Raw genomic sequence first — 21,397 nt, 5'->3', positions numbered from 1 at the left:
CCCCCCGGGCAGCCCCTCCCCTCGCGCTGCGGTGTCCCAGCCGTCACTCCAACGGCGCGCGGCTGGGCGAGGGGCGGGGCGAGGGGCGGGGCGAGGGGCGAGAGGCGGGCACGAGCTCCTCCCCCCGCCCGCGCGGGAAGCGGAAGCGGCGGCGGCGGAAGGCGGGCGGCCTTTTCCGGAGCGGGCGGCGTGCTCGGCGCGGCCCGGGCGCCGCCATGAGCGTGCCGGCCTTCATCGACATCACCGAGGAGGACCAGGTCGGCGGCGGGGGCGCGGGGGCGCGGCGGGGCCTTGGCGGGGCGTTACCGGGGCGTTACCGGGGCCTTAGCGGTGTCGCTGCCGCAGGCGGCGGAGCTGCGGGCCTACCTGAAGGGCAAGGGCGCGGAGGTGTCGGAGGAGAACGCGGAGGGCGGCCTGCACGTGGACCTGCGCGACATCATCGAGGCGTGCGACGTGTGCCTCCGGGAGGACGACAAAGGTGGGCCCCGCGCCGGGAGCGGTGCGTAAAGCTGGGCCGCGCTCCCCGTGGCGGCGCGGSAGGGGCGCGTAAACCGCGCTTCCTCAAGAAACTCCCTATAAAGCAAGATTCCGTGGGCCGYGCCTGCCCGCGGGCAGCAACGAGGGCGGCCCGTGTGCGCCGGCACCTTCGGGGACCGCTCTGTTGGAAAACGATGGAATTTTCGGTAGGCGGTAGCCGCTTTGGGAATTGATAGGTCGCTAGAAACTACGTTAATGTGTTTCGATGATTACTAATACAGTAATCAGCCTTAGCTGATCTGTATGTGCCCCCGACCCCAGTTCTGTTTCGTTGTAAAGATTCACTTGGAAGTTTTATGCGCAAAAGAAATAACTCGTAGGAATAATATATATTGTTTGAAAGAGTGCAAGGTTCATCTGAGGATGGACATAACTTCTTGATTTGCCTCTTAMCMAAAAAAAAAAAGCCCAAAATAGAAGCATAGTAGCAAAGCTTATTGCAATGCTGCGTGATGCTCATAATTATATGTGTTTTTGTGTCATTGAGACATTACATATGTATAAGCATGCGTAGCGGAAGGGATTTTCAGCATTAAATAGTGATGATTGCTGCTTGCAATTTTAACAGCTGCGTGTTTTATTTGCACAGATGTYGAGAGTGTAATGAACAGTGTAGTCTCCTTGCTGCTTATCCTGGAGCCTGAGAAACAAGAAAGTCTAATTGAAAACCTGTGTGAGAAGTTGGTAAAATTTCGGGAAGGAGAGCGCCCYTCTCTCAGACTGCAGCTGTAAGTATTGTAACGTGGAAAAAGTAAGGCCAAAGGTATTGTGTGAAATAGCTCTTCCTTCCTTGCTTTAAGGAGGTTTTTGTTAAAAAAWATATATATATTTTTTCCCCATCATCAACTAGAAGTATCAGTATTCTTTCTTTGCTCAGATGCTATCAGCTTAAAAAGCCTAGTTTCCAGTTTCTCAGCTGCTGTGAAACTGGAARCTGTTCCAGTTCATCCTGGACTCCAGACGGCACTAATGAAGGTGCCCCGTGCGTGCTGGCACACTTCCTATGGAAATACTTGTTTGCGCGCGCTCCGGGACGGTTTTGCTGGCCTCCTTCCCTTAGTTGTTGCTTGTTTGTGGCTTAGGCTGAGCAATCTCTTCCACGGAATGGATAAGAACACTCCGGTGAGGTACACGGTGTACTGCAGCCTCCTGAAAGTGGCCTCCTCGTGCGGCGCCATCCAGTACATTCCAACGGAGCTGGACCAGGTAGCGCCCGGCGCTGCGCGTGCCGGGATGCGCCTCGCACCTCGCTCGGCGTCGGGCAGAGCCGATACAGGCTGTCCCTCCCTGGTGTAAACTGCCTAGAGAAGCAAACGGAAACRAAAACACAGAATGCAAAACTGCTTCTGTTGTAAAGGGCTTTCTACAGAATCTAARTGAAACTGCTGCTTATTTTCTCTCTCTAATGCTGAGCAAAAATTGAGATGTATCCGTTTGATTCACGTGATAGTAGCAAAAGGGAGAATCAGGAATGGGAGCATTGGAATCAGAAGTAATTGATCAGGATTTGGGGGGGGGGGGCATCAAGCTTTTTGCCTCTTATTTTGGAATCAGAGTGGATGGACTATCCGTCCTTACTTAGGAAGTGCATGGAGAGCACCAAGGTTTAGATTTTTTCTCTTTTTTCTGCCTGAGCAAAAATGAGAAATACTTCAGTTTTTATTTTACCTTTTTCCTAATGCTTCTTTTTCACTGACATTCTACACAGGTCCGAAAGTGGATTTCTGATTGGAATCTCAGCACAGAGAAGAAGCATACACTTCTGAGATTGCTGTATGATGTCCTAGTGGACTGCAAAAAGAGGTAAACAAAGACAATTAGAATATATCTAGAGTTATGTGTATTGTAAGTAATTTGTGGAGGAAACAAGCCCTTTCTATGCTTTTAATTCCACCCAAATGTGCCCGCATTTTCTTCTTAAGTTTAACCAGTGTGTCCAAGAATATTAAAGTTATTGGTGATTTTTTGAGAGCCTTTAGCTTCTAACAAAACTATTCCTTTCTGTAAATATTAACCTTCAAGCATTGTAGCATTAAGCCAAGTTTATTATTCAATSGCTCTTTTGACATTTTAGTGCAAGGTAGTGCTATCTCTTACTTACTGATGTTGGGGAGGCTTATCAATCACAGTTAATAGCATCAGTCGTTTAATATAAACACTACTGCTAAGACAAAGCGTTCCACTAATCGCGAAAATTAATGTCTGTGGCGTACCTGCTTAGCCATTTAAAAGTATTATCGTGGATCATAAGAGGTATCTTTGATCTAGCAAAGTTGTCGGACCAGTCTTCTGGCATGTAAAGTGCTCCTGTAGCCGATGTGCTGTAAATTAGTGCAAGTTTTAAGTGAGAGCTCGGGTCAGTGTTTCTTACGAGTGCGCTGGCCGGGGCTGCCGAGGCGGGCTGGGGTCCAGCAGCTTTCACGGACGCCTCCCTCTGCCCGAGTTGTTACTGCTGCAGTTTGCTCTGCCAGCGCCTCACTGCCCCTTCCCTTCTCCCTGCTTTCGGAGCCCCTTTCCAAGCAAGGGGCGTGGGCTCCCTCTCCGGGGAGGAGAGGGGCTCTGCGCTGCCGGCGGAGCCGCTCTCGCGGCCGCAGCTTCACACTCCTGCGCTCTGCCCTGTTTCCCCAGCCCGTCCCCTCCAGCCGCCTCCTGTCCCCACGACAGCTCCGGCTGACCTGGCTTTAAAAAAATAAATGGGATAAACGGAGGGAGTTGAGGGCAGGGGCAAGTGTGGAGGTGTCGTGGTAGCAGGGGAGTTTCTTCTGGCAGGAGAGCTGGTTTCACTGGGCCAGAATGAGCTGTACCCTGGAAACGCTGTGTCAGCTAAGCAGGATCATTTTTAACTCGTCACAACTTTGGGATGATTAATCCTGCTGCAGTAATAAAGAGTAGCTACGCTGAGCTACATGACTTGAAATTATTATTTCTGTTGCTAACATTAAAATGCTTTTGCAATGATAGTACGCTGGGACAGCGTTTGGGTGGTCACAGTCCTTCCAGGAATCTTGCACATACTGCAGCRCTGATTTGGTTTCAGAAATATTACTCGTACACAGTAATGCTTCTGCTCTTTAAGCACTTCTCAACCTGGTGATTTCTTGAGAGCTTTCAGTTAGCTGAATTTCCACAGTTAACAAGACCAGCTAAAGAAACAGCTATTACCARGTCCATGGATTAAACTTAGTTTTTGTTACTGGTGTGATCCTGGATTCTTTGCTACTAAGCTCACTTAGCAGTTGGTCTTCAGAGTTSGAAGAAAAAAATGCTTTTACTTAAAAAATAACAGGTGAAGTTTTTATGTCAGGCATTAAAAACGTTCACAAACTCTGTAAATATTAGTCGTGCACTTACCATCTGTTGCAGCAAGCTCTTCAGCAAGGGGAGCAATTTTTCAGAGCTCCTACCCTCCTGCACAGGAAAGAAAACAAGGGATGGCCCTAGCACTTCTGACCTGGCTCACTCTCCTGGATCAGTGGGCACTGTTTGCAATAGCATGGGAAAGGCACAGCAGCATTCCAGCTTTAGCACTCAGCAACTTGTAACCCAGGGAAAAGATGAAAGCTAAATAATAAAAATCATACATCAGTTACTATGTCTATTTGCAATCAAGGAAAAAGAATATGCTGTGTAAAGGAATCTGTTTTCTTTGGTGTTCCAACTTCACTCTTTGGCAGAAGAGATTTTGCTTTGCAGAGGTAACAGACTTCCCCAACACATAACTTGGCAGTGATCAGGTTGGTAGCTCATGGGCAAAATAATTTTTCATTTACTTTTGATTTCATTTAGTGCAGAGGGCCTTGATTGCAACATCTTAAGTCTTTGATAACAAGTTGACATACATTACTGCTTTAAGCAGCCTCATTTATAATGGTAGCCTGATACTGAATAGAATTAATAAGATGAAAAAGCCTGTCTCATTTTTGAGGCTCACGAAATTGGTCTAAGAAAGTTTGAGGGTACTTCTTTTGTAGCATTTTGAGTTTTCCTAGAAATACAAATGAAAGTTCCCCCTTTTTCCTCCCCCCCCTTTTAAAGAAAAGGGGGGTTGGTTTACAGATATTGTTTAAAATGAGTGAAATGCATAGTATTTAATTCTCCTTCCTAGGAAGCAGAGGAGGGGACAGAGGGAGGAGAAAGGTTCAGAAAACCTGAAACATCTTAAGAACAGCTACTGAAAGTTTGTATTAAACACATGTACCTCGTTAGGTTGAATGCCACAGCATCTGAGCCTGTTGATTTGAATGTTTAGATCCTGAATTAAACCTGTCCTTACTAGAACATCTAGAGTTGATAAGAGGTCACCAATACCAAAGACTTTATCTCAGGCTGATACACATACAAATAGCTCTTGCATGTATAAAGCTGTCTGCATTTGTTGTATTTTATTTTACCCATATAAAGATGATGCACTACAAAAACCATACTCACCTGTGCTGCTGTAGGTTAAACCCATACAGAGCAGAGAAGCTCCTGGAAAGGTTGTCTGATCTAGTTCCTTCCCTGTGCAATTTACACCTTTAATTTTGGTTAACTAACTTGACTCTGTTCTTATATGTTTCTTCCATTTAAGGAAAAGGGTTTGGTCTGTCAGATCACATGGGAAAACCTGCTTGTCTAGAATTGAGTTCCTCTGAAGGAGAGGTTTAATTCTTCTTTGTGACTCTTAGTGCTTTGGAGAGTCGTAGCCAGGCTTTGTGCATCCATCCCCTGGTACAGGGAAGCCCCTGGAGGAGGTGCCCAAACRTGGGGAAGTAGCTGCTGTTCTGTGCAGGCGGATGGGGAGCTTGCAGCAGAGCGTGGTCGTGCTCTCCTCACCCCCACGCACACACCTGGTGCAAAGCAAGGCTTAGGCAGGATCAGTAAGGACCAGGTRGACTTCGGAAAGATGATCCAGGATTGGCCAAACCCGGAGGCTGGGAATGTTCTCCGGGCCGCAGTGGGCTGTTCAGGAAACCTGATCTGTTAAAGAAGAAACTATTGGGAGAACTGTCACACTCTTGTATTTTAATAGGAAAATTTYCATGAGGAATGGGAAATGGATTTTTATACGTGTACATGCAGCATATTTAACGCACTTTTTTCTGAAAGTTTTATAAAAATACTGGCCTCGCTTGTTTCACTAGTAATGAGAACTATGTAAAAACAAGATTGGTTAAAAGGACTCGGCAGCTGAGAGCTGCTTTGCAGTGACATGGAGCAGCTGTTGTTAAAAACCCGTCGCTATGGGCAGGGCTGTAGACTTGCTCAGCCTGCTTTGCTAAGAACTGTCCCGAGCAGCCCTGCCGGTGCTGGGGGCCGCCTGCCTTACAGCCCAGCCCAAGCCCGTCTCATTCCCGGCTGCATAATTCCGTCAGGAAAGCGAGCGGCCTCCATTCCAAGTACTTGAGGGAGACCCCGCGAGGGAAGGAAAGGCAGCCTCTAGACCGTCACTTTTCTGACCATAAATATTCTTTAAGATATGCCATTTTGCATTTGAAATAAACTTTGCTGTGCTACTTATTCTGCAGTGATTAAATCCAGATGTGCATAAGAGTGGTGTTCTAGTGAACCGTATAAAGCTGTTTCTAGCCCAAAAGGCTTTTTTTTTTTTTTTTCTCCATAACCAGCAGGTAATTTATCAATTTAAGAGAATGAAATGAAGGGTGAAGATAAATAGAATTGAAAGAATACCTCTATCTAATTTGTTCTCTCTACTAGAATTAAAATGGATCATCTACAGCTTTTCAAGTATAATTTAATCTGACCTATAACAYTGTAAGGGGATTATTTAAATATTTGAGCGTCTTTTTCATGCTTTCTTTTTTCTTTTTTCCCCTCAATAATCCTGAGATAACTTTATTTTTCCTGTATAGTGACAGTGCAGCAAAAGTAATGGTGGAACTGTTGGGAAGCTACACAGAGGACAATGCTTCCCAGGCTCGAGTTGATGCTCACAGGTAATCTTGATTTCTTGAATTTCTTTAAAAATAGCTTTTGATGAGTTATGTACACCACCTTACCATCAAGCATTCTGTGCAGCCTGTCAGACCAGCTGTGTACAAACAAGTTTCCCCATGGTCTGTTCCTACTGCAACATGCTGGAGAATGGGGATGACTCATTTGGAAAATCAAAGTAGCAAGTCTCCGTGACTGCACTGCAGCCCCCTGGGGCTTTCCCACAAGTGGAAGCAAGTGTTTCCACGAGGCTTATCCATTGCCACGTCTCCAAGGGCTGTGTCAGCCCTGCTGCCCGGCGGAGCCGCGCGCAGGACCCTCCTGTGCCCTCGTGCAAGAGCTCTCATTCAGGCCGCCAACACGTGAGCTCTGTTTATAGTCTGCAGCTGTGACTGATAAATTGGAGGTCTTGCAGTTGTTTAGTACTGGGATTTTCTGTTTTGTGTCACATGTTCAAGGACAATTAATCTCTCTAAACGACTTAATTCAATGAAACTTCAGGAGAACAGTAAAAATACCTCGAGAAATGAAGGCTGGCCTGGAAATAAATGCATAGATTGAATGGGACCTCTGATCTGTAGTCCTACTACCTGGCAAATTTCATWAGTGATATTGGACAAAGTACTTACAGCTTTCTTGTGCCATTTTTTTTCCCATTTGTAAAACAAAGTTTAAAAATATTCATGCTGTGACACGCGTGATATTTAAGAATAGTTGAGAAGGCTTAGATACCTCCTAGAAAGCAGGGAATAACAAGGCAAGTTCTGTTTGCTCCTAAATAAGTATTTTCCTTTTCTAATTAGATGTATTGTTCGAGCGTTGAAGGATCCAAATACTTTTCTCTTTGATCATCTTCTTGCCTTAAAACCAGTCAAATTTTTGGAAGGAGAACTTATTCACGATGTAAGTAAATGACTTTGGCACAACGTAGAATGCGTTCTTTCTTTTTTGTTAGCGTCTTTTGAAAATCACTTGAATAGAATCTATGTTATTAATACTGGGCTACAATATATTTTTAATGCTTTCAGAATTAAAAATAACCAAAGCATTAAATGTAAAACTCAAGGTGAGTAGATAAGAGAATATTCCCCTTCCAAAGCTTAAGCAAACTTGAGTGAGAAGTCACACTTTCTTGTGCACTTAGACARAACTGCCTGGCAGGCCATGGAAAAAGAAGTAAGCTTGACACAGGTTGCCTTGGCCTAGTGACAGAAGACAGTTTTAACTGCTATTTGCTTTATTTCTCTCTTCCATACTAAAGTGTTCATACTAAAAATATACTACTTCCATACTGACGTGTATTTGTGCAAGAACTAAAATGTGCAAAATGTTTAAACTGTTCTTATATTTGAGATTTTTCCTCTTCTAGCTTTTGACAATTTTTGTAAGTGCTAAACTAGCATCCTATGTCAAGTTTTATCAGAACAATAAAGACTTCATTGACTCTCTTGGTAAGTTCTTAAATAATTACATTTCTGAGTTATTTACATGGCTTAAGATATGAAATCTCCACAGTTCTACTGTTTGAACCTGTATTTTGAACCCAAAGACGGAACAGGGTTTTTTTGGGGCAATTACAGAGTTTGGAGTTTACAAACTCTGAAGATGGTAGAAGGACCATCTAAGTTTTTGTTTGTTTGTGTTTTCCCTAGTGGGTCAAGGTGTTTTAGGGGGTTGGAAGAGCATTTATGYTTTTCTCTCATTCTTTTAGCTATACTCATTTTGGGGAATGTAACATGTTCATAACATATTCATGTGTTAGGCCAGATCCGAGACCACAACTTTATTGAGTAAGACAGCAGCTTGTATCAAGCTCCTTCTTTTTCCTTTTTTTTCTTCTTTTTAATGATTAATAAATTTGTAACAGCAGCTATTTCTCCTAAACAGGTAATCTCCTGAGATACTATTTTCTGAAGCATTTACTGTAACTTCATATGTGAGCAGACAGCTGCCACCAGACAACTGTGCCCTTATCTGTGTTTTTTTTTTTTTTTTTTTCCTCTAGTTTAGGTATAAGGCACTCTGAAAATCAAGTTATTGGGGAAGGTATATGGGATTTCAAGGAAGAACTACTGCGGCATATATCAAAGTGCCCACAGCTCTTTCTTTTTTGGCATCCCCAATTCAGCATCTCTATCTGGCAAGGTGCTGTGGCTGCCTCAGTCTTTAGCTGCCTAAATGCAGCCCACTCTGGTGGGTTGTGCACAGAGGGGCAGGAGCTCCGCCCAGGCCCCTCTCCGCTCACAGTATTTTTGTTTCCAGCAGATCAGGATTTTAATGAGCACTGATTTAATCCTAATGCAAAGAGGAGGAGATCCCTGTATTGCTAAAATGCTTAAAATTTGCTAAATACTTCTTTCACCGGGGCTGTAAAGCAGGAACATGAAGCGTGCATTTTGTGCATGTGTGTGAGGGCGAGTGCTGATGCGTGAGGGCCAGGGAGCCACATGCTGTCCCAGTTAATTTGTTTCATGGCATGGAGCAGTGTGATGGAATGTTAATGTCAGCACCCTCTTTATTTACACACTCTGGAAAAAAGGAGTAGTAATTAACACTTCGACACTCCCCCAGTGATGTGTAATTGACTGTTTCAAAGGAGCACTGGTTCATAAGCTATTGCATGCATTAAAATTGCGTTTTTTTATATTGCAGCTTTTTAGGACAGGGGTCAGTGACAATGCAGAAATTGCTCAATGATGCAGATTTTTTTATTACTGCATTAAGGCTTTGACATATTGGTAATGAATAAATGTTTCCATAAAGATCAGATTTTTATTTTTTTATAACTTTGATTTTGAAATGACACATGAACAGTAGCTGAAGACATGGTTTTATTAAAACAAAACAGGGTTCAGTGCAATGCTTTAACACATGCACCATTTTGTTTAATATAGGGGCATATAATTCTTAGAATAATTACCCTCAAAGCTAGCACTTCTAGTATTAAAATGGTGAAAATTTCAGTGTGACTTTTTGTGGATAAAATTAGAGCAAGGTTTCAGTAGTTTGTAAGTGTGTATAGAGGATAAATGTAGCTTTTGTCTTATTTGAAAAATTCTTCTATAGGCATAATTATGCTGTGTTTTATTAGAGGAAAATATTTCTTATTTTAGTTTGGTTTTTTTTTTTGCACTAAAGTAAAGTTTTGCACTAAAATCTTTTGCCAATACGTGTATTTGTTGTTTGTCAGTAAATGTAGTTATGCTTATGCTTGAATAAACGTATGGAATACCAATTATGCAAATAGATGGTATCCACCACATAGCATGCTTAGAATGAAGTCAACATTGTTCCCTCTTTGCCTTCCTGTACCTGGGCTTAGCCTAGTTAGTGTGCAGTATAGCTGCTTTCACTATAGCCAGCATATGCTGAAGCTTAGTAAAACCCTTAAGTACATATGTAATACTCTTTTAAAAGAGAGCCTTATTTCTAGTTATCTGCCTTGAGATGTACTCAGAAAATTCTARATGCCTTTGTGCAGTGGCCTAAGTAGAGATACTGAGGTATTCAGAAAATTCAGAATGCTATATTGCATTTTCTAAAATAAGTAACTTTTTTAACTACATGCTTTTTTGAATGACAATTTCTCGGAAAGTATCAACTTTTAAAATAATGGACCTTATAAATAGACTTCCAATCCCAGGACAGCATCAGCTTTAATTCTAAGCTCCTCTGGATGAGGACCAATGAAAAATCAGTCTTTAAAAGCTGTGCAGTAAAGGCTCCTACAGGTGGCATCRGTTTGTTACCATTTGTTGTTTTATTAATGCTGACAGTGTAGGCCAGCAGTAGCATTATCCATGTCAACTGAATCGCCCTAACATGTCCACATTTAATCTGGTACGATCAGCAGCCTTTTTCAGAAAGTTAATCAGCATCTCATTTGCATTTGTTAATTAGGGTTAATGTGTGCTAATTGATTTTTTTGATGCTTGTAGGTTTCCATTAAACCCAGTTAGGTATAGTTGCTGGTGCTCCTCATTCATATGAGTTATGATGATCACGTTTTCATTGAATCAGTGCCAAATAGAAAGCCTGCATCATAATTATGGCTAATTAAGACAACATGATGTCCTGCACTAATGTGCTTTCCTATTAGTGTATGGGCATTATAAATTTCAAACTTAAATATTTACGGAAGCAGTGTGAATATTCAGAATGTCATTCCAAAACAAAATGATGGGCATTCTTTTTAATGAAGTTTCCAGTGAGTCTTAGTGTGTACCTCTCAGAACTTGAGACATACTTTGGCTCTTCCAATGTCTTACTTTGTTCACCTTTTTTTTTTTTTTTTTTTTTAAAGGGAAAAGGTATGTGATGTGCAAGCCCTAGGTTGAGTTTCTCACATTGCCAAACATGCTATCCCGTATAAGAGCTAAGAGATAGGTTTTAATCTCCTCCACGCTGGTGTTCTGGAGCACTTTGTTGCCCCCCTGGCTGCTCTGGGGCTCTCTTGTGCTGTGACACAAACACTTTACTCAGTGTCACAGGCGGCTCTGCTTAGAAGGAGAAAGCCTCACGCAGCTGAAGATGTGTTGATACCCAACARCCTCACCACAATGACTGCTGAGTGAGGGAGTGTAAAGGCTCTGACATCATCAAAGCTTTTGTCTTCTTGATGATGTAATTGAGCAGGGAGAGGGGAAACAAAAAACAACACAGAAATCCCCCCCTACTTACCTCCTTCAGGAAGTGTTAGAGCTGCAAGTGATTGGAAACAACTGTTAAAATTGTTTTCTTTGGTTAAAATCTMTGGTCTTGAGTTTAACTTTTTTCCCCCATTTTTTAAAGCTACTTTCAAAACTTTCATTAATAACAWGTGTGTCTTGAAGTATTCACGAATAAACTATACATTTTAGCAAATCAAAAGGGAGCTGGAGGAATAAGAATGGTTTACCTCAAAAAAGTTAATAAAGCCACATGAACTATTTTCTTAATGTGAAATAGAATTGAAATCATTAAGATGTGCGCATACGCAGAAAAAATAYGGAAAACAGTTTGACTTACTGAGTTATAATTCATAAACTATCACCACTTTCACACAGGGTTGTTGCATGAACAGAATATGGCCAAAATGAGGCTACTTACATTCATGGGAATGGCTGTCGAAAACAAAGAAATATCATTTGACACAATGCAACAGGAACTTCAGATTGGTGCTGATGATGTGGAAGCATTTGTTATTGATGGTAAGAAGTGCACTAACATGCTTTGCATAATGCTGAAGAACCAAAACTTCTAGTCTTCTAAGCTTGTGCTAAATATTAAGAAAAAATCTTATTTGTATAGCTGTATTTCTTTTTAAGATACAGCTGTAAAACTTAGACACCCTCAACTGTTAACTTTTTAAGCAGCCTTTCAGTGAAAGGAACTATATTGCAAACAATCCTGTACCGAACAAGTAAGTTGTTTGCAAGTTTAATTTGTTGTCTGCTTTTGCTTGCTGTCATTAAAACAGGATGTATTTGTAGAGGAGAGGAGTTTGTAAAAACCGTACAGGAAATTGCTTTAATAGATTGGCATCAAACAGCAGCATTCCTGCATGACCTTTGTCTTGTTACACCACTTTACTTTTCTGCCTACTAAAGTGTTAAAGCCAGCAGCAAAACAACCCTAAGTGAATTACTGTTTTTCTTTATATTTGTAGTGATCAAAGTTTAAAGAGGTTTTATATATTTAATACCTACCCCAATCCTGAAAATACTGCACAAAATGCCTTTTTATTTTCTCTCCCAGCTGTAAAGACAAAGATGGTGTATTGCAAAATAGATCAGACACAGAGAAAAGTAGTTGTCAGGTAAGACTTAATTCTTCATAGCATTTTACACAACTTAGGATGTTCTAATTATTTCACATACATTTGTAGAATTATTTTAACTAGAACTAGAAGCAAGGTATTGTTCCTATCAGTTGCCTGTAGTTAAATAGTTGCTATTTATCATAATTTTATTAAAGCTCAGACTGGATGTGATTAACTTATTTAATGAAAGAGTCCTATTTTCCAGCACATTTCATTTAATGACCTAATAGTGACAAGAATACTAATGACTGCTATTGCTTTAAATATTTGGGAAGGCTGCAGAATTCTGCAACTGGTAAAATACAGCCACTGAAATGGAGAAAATTCCCCTATTATGCACAGTAATAAAATAATGCTCCAAAAGAATTCCTGGGTAAGCATTACACTTGGTAATCCTCTTCCTGTGTTTTTTTGTTGCTTTTTCTTACTTTTCTAGTCACAGCACACATCGGACTTTTGGAAAGCAGCAGTGGCAACAACTATATGACACTCTAAACACCTGGAAACAAAATTTGAATCAAGTGAAAAACAGTCTCCTCAGTCTCTCAGACACCTAAGAAAAGCATTTTTTTTCCACCTAGAGATGCTTAGGTTTATGTGAAATTTTTTCAARACTTTGGCAATTTGTGAATGTTTCCAAAATGTATGCAATTGGTTTAAGAAAATTAAATATTCTAACTTGAAACTAACATGGGAAAATCTCTTCTCTTGATTTTTCTTATCCAATTAGCAATAATGGACAGTGATGTTATTGATTGTGTTTCCTTTGCTGTTGGAAGGAAGGGGGAGGGAGGGAGGGAGATCAGAAATACGATATTGCAAGCAATTTTGAAGTGAATTTCCGTTAAACCTTAAGAGAGGAAAAATATGAACCAGTTAAAAGTGAAAATTTATGAAGGACTGTCTGCTGTTTTTCTCTCTGTAAATCATACTTRGTGATTTAGTGTTGAAAGAGACATTATTTAGATAGAACCAGCTACAGCAGATAGAATTTAAACGATGAACATCTGCAGTAAAGGTAAGCAGATTTTCTTGTTTTGCTGCTGCTTAGAAGTGCTGTAGGTTGTTTCAGATGTTTTTAGGAACCATTTTTGTGAAACAGTTGCTGCTGTTTTTAAAAGCTGAGTGAGCAAATATTTCAGCCAAAACTTTCCAGGAGCAGGAGACAACTTTTCTGTTTATTTAAGAAATATTAAAATACTTGTAAACATTTTAACTTGAGGCAAAACCATAATAACTTGAATTTGGTGGCAGAAATATAGAGAACTCATATTCTCTAGCAGAAATTGTATCCATTTGTAAAGGAAAAGAAAACCTTTTCTCTGCTAAAGATGAAAATACATATAATGCTTTGCTSTATAGGAAAACTTTTACCAGTCTGGTTTACCCAAGTGATTGATCTGTAAATGCACCTGCACTTTTCTCTTGCCTTTGCTCTTTATCAGCTTTCCTCATATTTTCTCTTTCTTGATGAGTGAAGCCTTTCCAAATTCAGGAACTTCTCTATTTCTTCTATTTGGCTTTTTATGTTGAACTTGTGTGTGGGACCCCTCTCCTGGTCTCTGAGTGCGCTTTCACCTACTGCCGTCACAGCCACGCGTGAAGACTTCTGCTCGTGCTTTAAAACATCAAATCCTTCTTCTGCCTGCCAATACAGATTTAGCAGTTAATTATACAGTGACATTCAGGTACAGAGGTTCAAAATGTGAAATTTTTCTAAGCAGTAAACAATCATATGTGAATACAATGCTAACCTTAATTTATGAAACTTGATAATGCTCAGTGTACTTYATAAAAGTTAAGCCTTAAAACAAAAGTGTGTGCTTTAAAAACRAAAAGAATGTCTGACAACCTTGCATTAGAATGCAGCTCAGTAAAATAAATAGTTTAATTAAGCAGTTTAATGTTGCAATTGACATTTCTATTGCTATGCAGTCACTTGATTAAGAAAACCCCAAATCATGAGGCTTATTGTGTTAACTCCCTCTCTGCTTGGCTTTATTGTTTAGAGTCTAAACACTATTAACTAAAGCAAGGTCTGCAGTCAGTTGATTTTGCCCATTGAAGATATTCTTTGAGTAGGTTTAATTACTCTTTGATAGGCACCTCATATCTCTCTGATCAAACATGTATGGCAGCACAGTAGCTGCACAGCTTTTTGCTTGAATGACAAGCTTGCTTTCCTACCTTAGAAAAACCACAGGTGGTCCTACAGGGAAGTGTAATGGAATAACACATAGSTAATTTTCCTTCTTGTGTAGAGGATTAACATTAAAGGAGGTAAGTCAGAGTAATCAGCCATTAGAAAAGTGGTATTTTGGAATTGTGCTGATTATTTTTCATTGGATGAGTAATTACATGAAGTACCTTTCAGGATAGTGTTATTGCTTATGTGCTAAATGTATGCCAAAAATTCTGCTTTTAGAGGAACCCTCAACTGTCTCAGTCCTCACTCATGTGTGCGATATCATGGATGTAGAGTTTCAGTTATTGGTGAGAACTGGTTTGCTGCAATGCATTAACAGAGGTTTAAYAACTTAAGTTCCATCTCTCTGGGCCATCTTTTGATCCTGTTAATTTGGGGCCAGTTTGGAACAGCAGGGCTGGATTCGACAGCAGGTGGCTGCAATGCTGCCTCTCAGGTGTTAAATGTTACCTCAGGTGTTTTATACCCCTCCACAGAACTCCACCTCTTAACAGTGATTTCATCTAAGGAGTTTGGTGGTAGATCCTGATGAAGGAAAGAGCTCCTGGAGCCTGTGCAGCCCAGAGATTCTTCCACCRTGACCATGAGCTCGCTTAGAAACACTAGATGTAAAAAACTTGAGTGAAAATTATTTCTGCTCATTAGCACAGCACAGATACTGTGCTCTTAGATTCAATATCTGTTAGATATTCAATAGAAATTTTGCCTGGTAGTCGGCTAGCGATATATTATCTCATTACTAAACTTGTGTCTCTGAGTTTGTTTTTAAACAAATAATATTTATCTTGGTTAAAAAAAAAAAAGGTAGGCCTGGTAAGACTGTGGGACTACAGTAAGGTTGCCTCATATTTGAAAAGTAGTAGAAAGAAACAATTTTCATCATTTTTTTTTTACATTTGATATTTCTAAGTGAGAGAAAGCCGTGCCCCTTTACTAGGACTTCATTTGAAGACTGCAAGCATTTAGACCTCTTTGGAGAACTAATTGCAATTAGATAAGCTACATAGCAATTTAATAAAGTTCTATGACCGTGGGTTTAGAATATAACATAGCTTTTAAACAAAGGCAGCTATTGAAGTCCTCACACTTCCCCACAATACACTACAGGTAAAGAGAACAATGCATCCCATGAACGTGTTTAACTGAGCTGAGGCTGCTTATACATCCTTACTCAGGTATGTATAGAATAATGTTGAAAATACTTCTTCATTTTTTTTTTTTTAGAACTTTATACACAGATGTAGTTTTTTCTCTTTCTCCCCCGTTCCTTTTTACAGTGGTGCATTTTGTGTGAATGAGATTATCCACAGTGTAGAAGGCTAAGACTGCTGTAAGTTATAGACATACCTAGCAGTCAAAACAACTAAATGGAGTGGCAAAGAGTGCTGCTGAGTCTATTTTCCATCTTCCACCAGCCTTTCCACATCAGTCATAAAAATGACAAATTTGAGGAAGGGTATTAGAATGACACAAGAGAAGGGAAGAGTGGTCTGTAAAATCCCAGGCAGAGAGTTCATAGATCAAGTATTTTGAAAACCATGTAAGGTCTAAGGTGCTTTGTTTTTGTCTATCACAGCTTTTACCTAGTCTGTACAGGGGGAGATTTAAGTGGGAGATGATGCAGTGCACATAGCCACAATTGGTAACAAAATACATCATTTGAGTAACAAAATACATCATTTTAAGTAGTTGTAGATTTGATCCACCACTTCTCATTCTCCATTACTTGCCCTTCCCTTTTGGAAGGGGATCTCCACCTCAGTGAGGAAAAGGAGAGCGCTGCAAATACAGTCCCTATGATTACAGTCAGTAAAGTGGAACATGGACCTCGCTGTCATTCCCAGTTAGTGCCCTGTGAGGAAGTTTGAGTGATTTAGCAGCAYCAGCCTTTCCTTCTAAATTTCAGAACATTTAGCAGCACTGAGGACAACTGCCCAGCTGCACGGAAGTTGGACAGCTCGGTCGTTCCTTGGGAACACTGTAAGCTCTGACCTCAGGCTGTCCCCAGAGGAGACAGCCCCAAGTACCCAGGGAACTCCTCTCGAGCCGCTTCTGAAGGGGAAGGCCCACTGCAAATACAGATTATTATATYGCCCTTCAAAGGCTATGTTTAGCATTACCTATAAATTAAGGTTTAATGCTAATAGTGCAGGTGAGCTGTTCAAGTTATAAATAACAGACAGTGTTCTAACAAAGAACTGAAAGCACAGCATGAACTATTGCTGGTGTCAACTCATTCCCTGCTTTTAGGTGATGTCATTATGCTAAGCAATGTGGTAGGTTTTAATGGAGCACTGCAACTGCAGCGTAAACTAACTAATAGGCTCCAATTCATAAACACGCTGAATTTTCAGCCCGTGGCAGATTTTTTTAAACAACATGTATATGCCAAATAATAAACAATGTTTTTATACTTAAAAAAAAAAGCTTTTTTTTTTTTTTTTTTAAGCTCTTATTTACTTCTGTAGGTGATGGTATTTAAGGTAGATAGTGAACTACCCTTTTTCTCCCCTCCCAACCAGACTGGTTAGCATCTACTTGATTCATATGCTGTGACTTTTTCCTGCTGCTTTCTATCAACCTTAATTGTGAAAAATGGTGCCTTGTTGCCCTTTTGATATTATTTTGGAGATTGACTCAGCCCTAAAGTATCCAGATGCATACAGTTGTACAAATATCTCTGGAATTAGCTCACTGAGGTCTGGTCCGCAATATTTTTAATTGACTTACATGTTCTGTGGGAAAAGAAGAATCACAAAGAGCCTTTGCTGCAGCATTCCTTTCCTCACGAGGGTCTCCCTGGGGGGCTTGGTGGATACTACAGATATTCAAAGTGTCGGCAGCTCTGTTGAAACTGGGGGAACCTGATTGACAAAAAGGAAATGGTAACAACTGCAATTTAGTCTCTAGGCACTAATTATAAAGTAACTAAACTTCTGCTTTACCTCTGATCTTTAAAAAATAGAGAAAAAWTAGTGTTTTTGTTTTAAATGATTAAATCTCTGTTGCAGGTTCTTCCCTTGTCATTTTTTTTCTTTCATGCACTACTGCATCTAGTTTGTCTCTAAAGATGGCTCAAGTTTCCTTTCTGATTGTAAATGTTTTATGCTGTGTTTCACAGGTAATTGCAAATTAAAATTGATTTATAGAAAAAAAYATTTTCTGAGTATTCTTTTTTTCAGACCATGCTACTTTATCAGTACATCACCTTCTGATAAATACATAATTACTGCCATCCTTGCGTTACAGTGCAGGGTGAGTTGTTATAATAAAAACATTCTAAATACAAAGGTATTTAAACAGTTGAGAAACATTTATTAAATGAGGAATCTTTTTGTAAATGGATRTACCCACTATTTCTTGAGCTTAGACACAAACTATTTACTAAAGATTGAGGGATAGACARACGCAGCTGAGACTATGGCCCTAATCCTGCAGTGGCTTTATACACTGTTATTAGACTCTTCTAAAACCAAGATCAAATTCTTTGCAAAAATCAAAACATGAGTGTACTCTCAATTATTCACAATGCAATAGCAACTGTTAACATTACTACTGYGTTACTTGACCATCGTTGCTGTAATAGTAAAATCATGACCTTAATATGAAAACAGTATTAAGTGATGTTTATGTATCAGAAAGTTAAGAGGACTATCTTTTCCTTTTGTACATGAGGGTAGAAAGGAATGCAGTTGTAATTATAAGCTTGATTTTTTTTTCTTTTTTTTTCTAATCAAAATTCTTCAGGGAGATCCTGCCCATTTCTTTGTTAACACTTATCTTGTGGCTGTTCTCTGCATYTTAACCTTCCAACAATTCTCTCTACCTTAGCTTGTGTAGAAAGCAATTGGTATTTGAAGGACTCCCTCAGTCTCCCATATAGCTAATAGTATTTATGCTTGGAAGTATGAACATTTTTTAAGAGATATTGTCCATGTGGATTCTCCCCCAGGCAGACATTTAGGGGAGGAAAAAAACAAGGATGAAAAAGACAGAAGGAACCCTGGGACGTGGCAGTGCTGTGTACAGCAAAGCCTAGCCCAACTCTTGRGTGCCCTGTGAGATTTTTCTATGGCCTAGGAAGGGGCAAAGGGCCCAGTGAAGTCAAAACTTATCTAAATTAGCTGGGATGATGACAGGGAGAGGCAGAGCGGGGACCCAGCCCGAGCCGGTCTGTGTGAAGCGTTGCTAGAGGTGGAAAYCTGGTGACCCTGTCTGGGCACAAGAAACTCATGTGGGGAGCGAGGCTCTTACTCAGCCTCTCCAGCTTCACTCCTTGCACACGTGAAAAGGTTGCTGACAAGGAAAGCAGCAGGAACACAAGAATGTAGATAGGGCTCGGCCAACACATGCAGAAAAGTGTGCCTTGTCCTGCTGGAGCAGGCTTCACAATTCACAAGACTCTAAAGTCTAAGATTTCTTATAAGAAATGTTGTACCAGCTGCACTGGCACTTCTGCTACCTTGCTGTCACCAGTGGCGTTTAGGGGATGAAAGCTCCTCTGAAACTAAACTCAGAAAAAAATGTGTGACTGCAAATCTAGAGGCAAGAGACCTCCTACAGAAACAGAACCCGCAGGCAATCTGCATTTTGAGAAATCAATTATTTTGATTGTATTCCCTTACTTGAGAGAGGGGAAGATATGGATAGATGAAGTCATCTTCGTGGTGAAAGACTTAYCATGTTGGTTAGAAAGAAAAAAGCATCTCGGTAATGAAAAAGCACTGCCAGCCAGGTAACACTTCCCAGAGCTTCAAACAACATGAACTTTTCAATGCATTCACCATATTCAGAGATGGCTCTGAGTGCCCATCTGAATTAAAGTACCAAAAAACAAACAAAAAAAMCCCCACCCACAAATAAACTTGTAAAGCCAATTCAATGAAATATTTACAGGTTCAAAATATATCCTATTATTTATGTGGAATAAGTGATTTGCAAAAGGTACTCAGTTTTTCAGATCACATGCAGAGCTCTGATATCATATACTCCATACTGGAGTTAGAAATGCCTAAAAACATCCARGTTATCATTACACAGCTTTTCTTTTATAAAGGAAGACAGAAGYAAGACAGAAAGTTTATTTAATCGGATAACTGAGTAAAGAAAAGCTATTTAGTTGCATTTACAATGTAAATTAGACATCTTCTCTATTTCTGTTTTTCCACATAACTAAAATACCAGAAGTTTYACATTTTTCCTCCTATTACACTGAACTGCTTACATGCCAAAATTTGATTTTTTTTTTTTTGAAATATATCCAATGCATACTTCAAATATGAAGAACTATCTTCCTTACCTAGACACATTTCTTTGCTGACAACACTTTCGCTGACATTCTGCGTGTCTGAAATACTCTTCCTGCTTTCTGCCAGAGTGGGTAGTTTCTCTTGCAAAAGAGAAGGCTCTTTGGAAGCTGAAGTCCACATTGTTTGACTTCTTACTTGATTTACTCTTGAACAAGAACTGAGATCTAAAAACTTAAAGAGTACTGGAGTTTTCTCAGCTTTTTTACCCCAGGTTGAAAGATCAAAGGATGACCTTCCACTTAGGTTTACTAGATTTCCAGATGTTCTCATGGGTAAAGAACATGATTCTTTCAGGTGACCCTCAGCAAACTTACTTCCTGGAACTGTACTACTTAGTGAACCTTTTTTCTCTTTTAACAGTGCGTTATTTATTGAATTATCATTAATCTCCAGAGAATGTTCATTTTTGATGGGCTGTATCTGTGTATTGTTACTAACATCTTCACAGGGTGTGAGATTATCTGTACTACTTCTGTCTTTCGAGGTTTCCTTATGAATGACTGTTTCAAGGTCACCACCAGCATTTGTTGTAGATACATTTTCWACATTCAAAGCACATTTTTTTGTATCACTGCCTGTTTGCTCAGCACTGGCTTGTTCAGGCTGGTTGCTCTGTGTGTCAGTCACGCTTATTCCTCTATCTGCTTTTGCAGATAAATTGAAAGCACCGCTAAGAGGCCTATTAGTGCTATGTTCTTCTAGGATGTCGTCACTACTTGCAGTATCACCATAAAGAGTGGGTAAAAGAGTGGGTAAATTTGCACTATCTGCTGCTGGAAAAYCAACAGTCAGTAGAGCAGCATTTCGGCTTATGTTTCTGGCATTGTCGTTGCAATTTCTCTCTTCAAYACCTACATGTTTCTGGTTAAACAGAAATTTATGTAAATCACTCAGACTTAACTTTTTTTCTGCTTCCTTTGGTCTGTTTTCTACACCACCGTCACTGTCCAGCAAGCTACAGTCCTGGTATTCTGCCTGATCATTTTCTTTAGTGTAAGACAGGATGCCAACGTTGACTTCCTTGCCTTGATGACTGCCTGCACTTCTCTCGGGCTCAGCCTTCTCCTCAGTGCCCAGAGCTCCTCCAGACTCCTTGCTGRGTGCCTCAGGCACAAGGGCACTTTTGGTGCATTGTAGGGCACACATCTTTTTGTCTGCATTAACACAAGCCGGTTCGTCTGTAGCGTTGCCCARCTCTTCCCTGCTGGAGCTCGTCTCCTGACTCGGAGCCTTTTGGTAGCTCCCTGCTACGTCAATGCCATCTAGAAACACCTTTCCAGCCCCTGTGCGAAGTGCCGGCAGGTCGAGGCAGTCCGGGAGCTGGTGTTCTGAGCCTGCTTGCTTCTCCTGCAGCACCACCCTGGGGATTGCTCCCAGATTTTCTGCCGCTTTGCACTCGGTGACACACGTTTCCCGGGGCTGTCCTTGGGCAATTAAATCGGTACCAGTGCCCAAGGTGTTCTTCCTGGAAGAAGCCTCCCCTTGCTGTTCTATGTGAGGAGCAGCAACGTTATCTTCATCCTCACAACTGTTTTCAAGAACTTGTAAAACTGTTAAAGATAAACATTTAAATGTTTAACTTAAAGATAAATGCAATGTTTTTCAGCAACT

The 21,397-nt window shown here is 40.6% G+C and overlaps 2 protein-coding genes across 2 annotated transcripts in view; one reads left to right on the top strand and one right to left on the bottom strand.

Moving 5' to 3' along the window:
* The first annotated feature begins 188 nt into the window (after positions 1 to 188).
* On the top strand, positions 189 to 12,972 carry EIF3M (eukaryotic translation initiation factor 3 subunit M). Its single transcript, XM_026041118.1, has 11 exons — positions 189 to 257; positions 346 to 478; positions 1,127 to 1,265; positions 1,620 to 1,743; positions 2,246 to 2,340; positions 6,390 to 6,473; positions 7,275 to 7,374; positions 7,841 to 7,922; positions 11,517 to 11,660; positions 12,208 to 12,268; positions 12,708 to 12,972. The coding sequence occupies exons 1-11, from the start codon at positions 216 to 218 to the stop codon at positions 12,826 to 12,828; spliced, it is 1,125 nt and encodes a 374-aa protein (XP_025896903.1). The 5' UTR covers positions 189 to 215; the 3' UTR covers positions 12,829 to 12,972.
* Positions 12,973 to 13,712: 740 nt separating this feature from the next.
* CCDC73 (coiled-coil domain containing 73) overlaps positions 13,713 to 21,397 on the bottom strand; it is a 41,516-nt gene continuing 33,831 nt past the window's right edge. Inside the window, exons 15-17 of the mRNA XM_026041096.1 lie at positions 19,777 to 21,336; positions 17,204 to 17,341; positions 13,713 to 13,912 (exon numbers count right to left, since the gene is read on the bottom strand). Of these exons, the coding sequence (XP_025896881.1) occupies positions 13,713 to 13,912; positions 17,204 to 17,341; positions 19,777 to 21,336 (1,898 nt within the window). The remainder of the gene's footprint in view (positions 13,913 to 17,203; positions 17,342 to 19,776; positions 21,337 to 21,397) is intronic.

Source organism: Nothoprocta perdicaria, unplaced genomic scaffold (genome assembly GCF_003342845.1).
Source record: "Nothoprocta perdicaria isolate Ctin4 unplaced genomic scaffold, notPer1 scaffold_28, whole genome shotgun sequence".
Classification (NCBI taxonomy): Eukaryota; Metazoa; Chordata; class Aves; order Tinamiformes; family Tinamidae; genus Nothoprocta; species Nothoprocta perdicaria.
The sequence above is the reverse complement of the archived record's forward strand: the minus strand, read 5'-3'. Positions and strand labels throughout refer to the sequence as shown.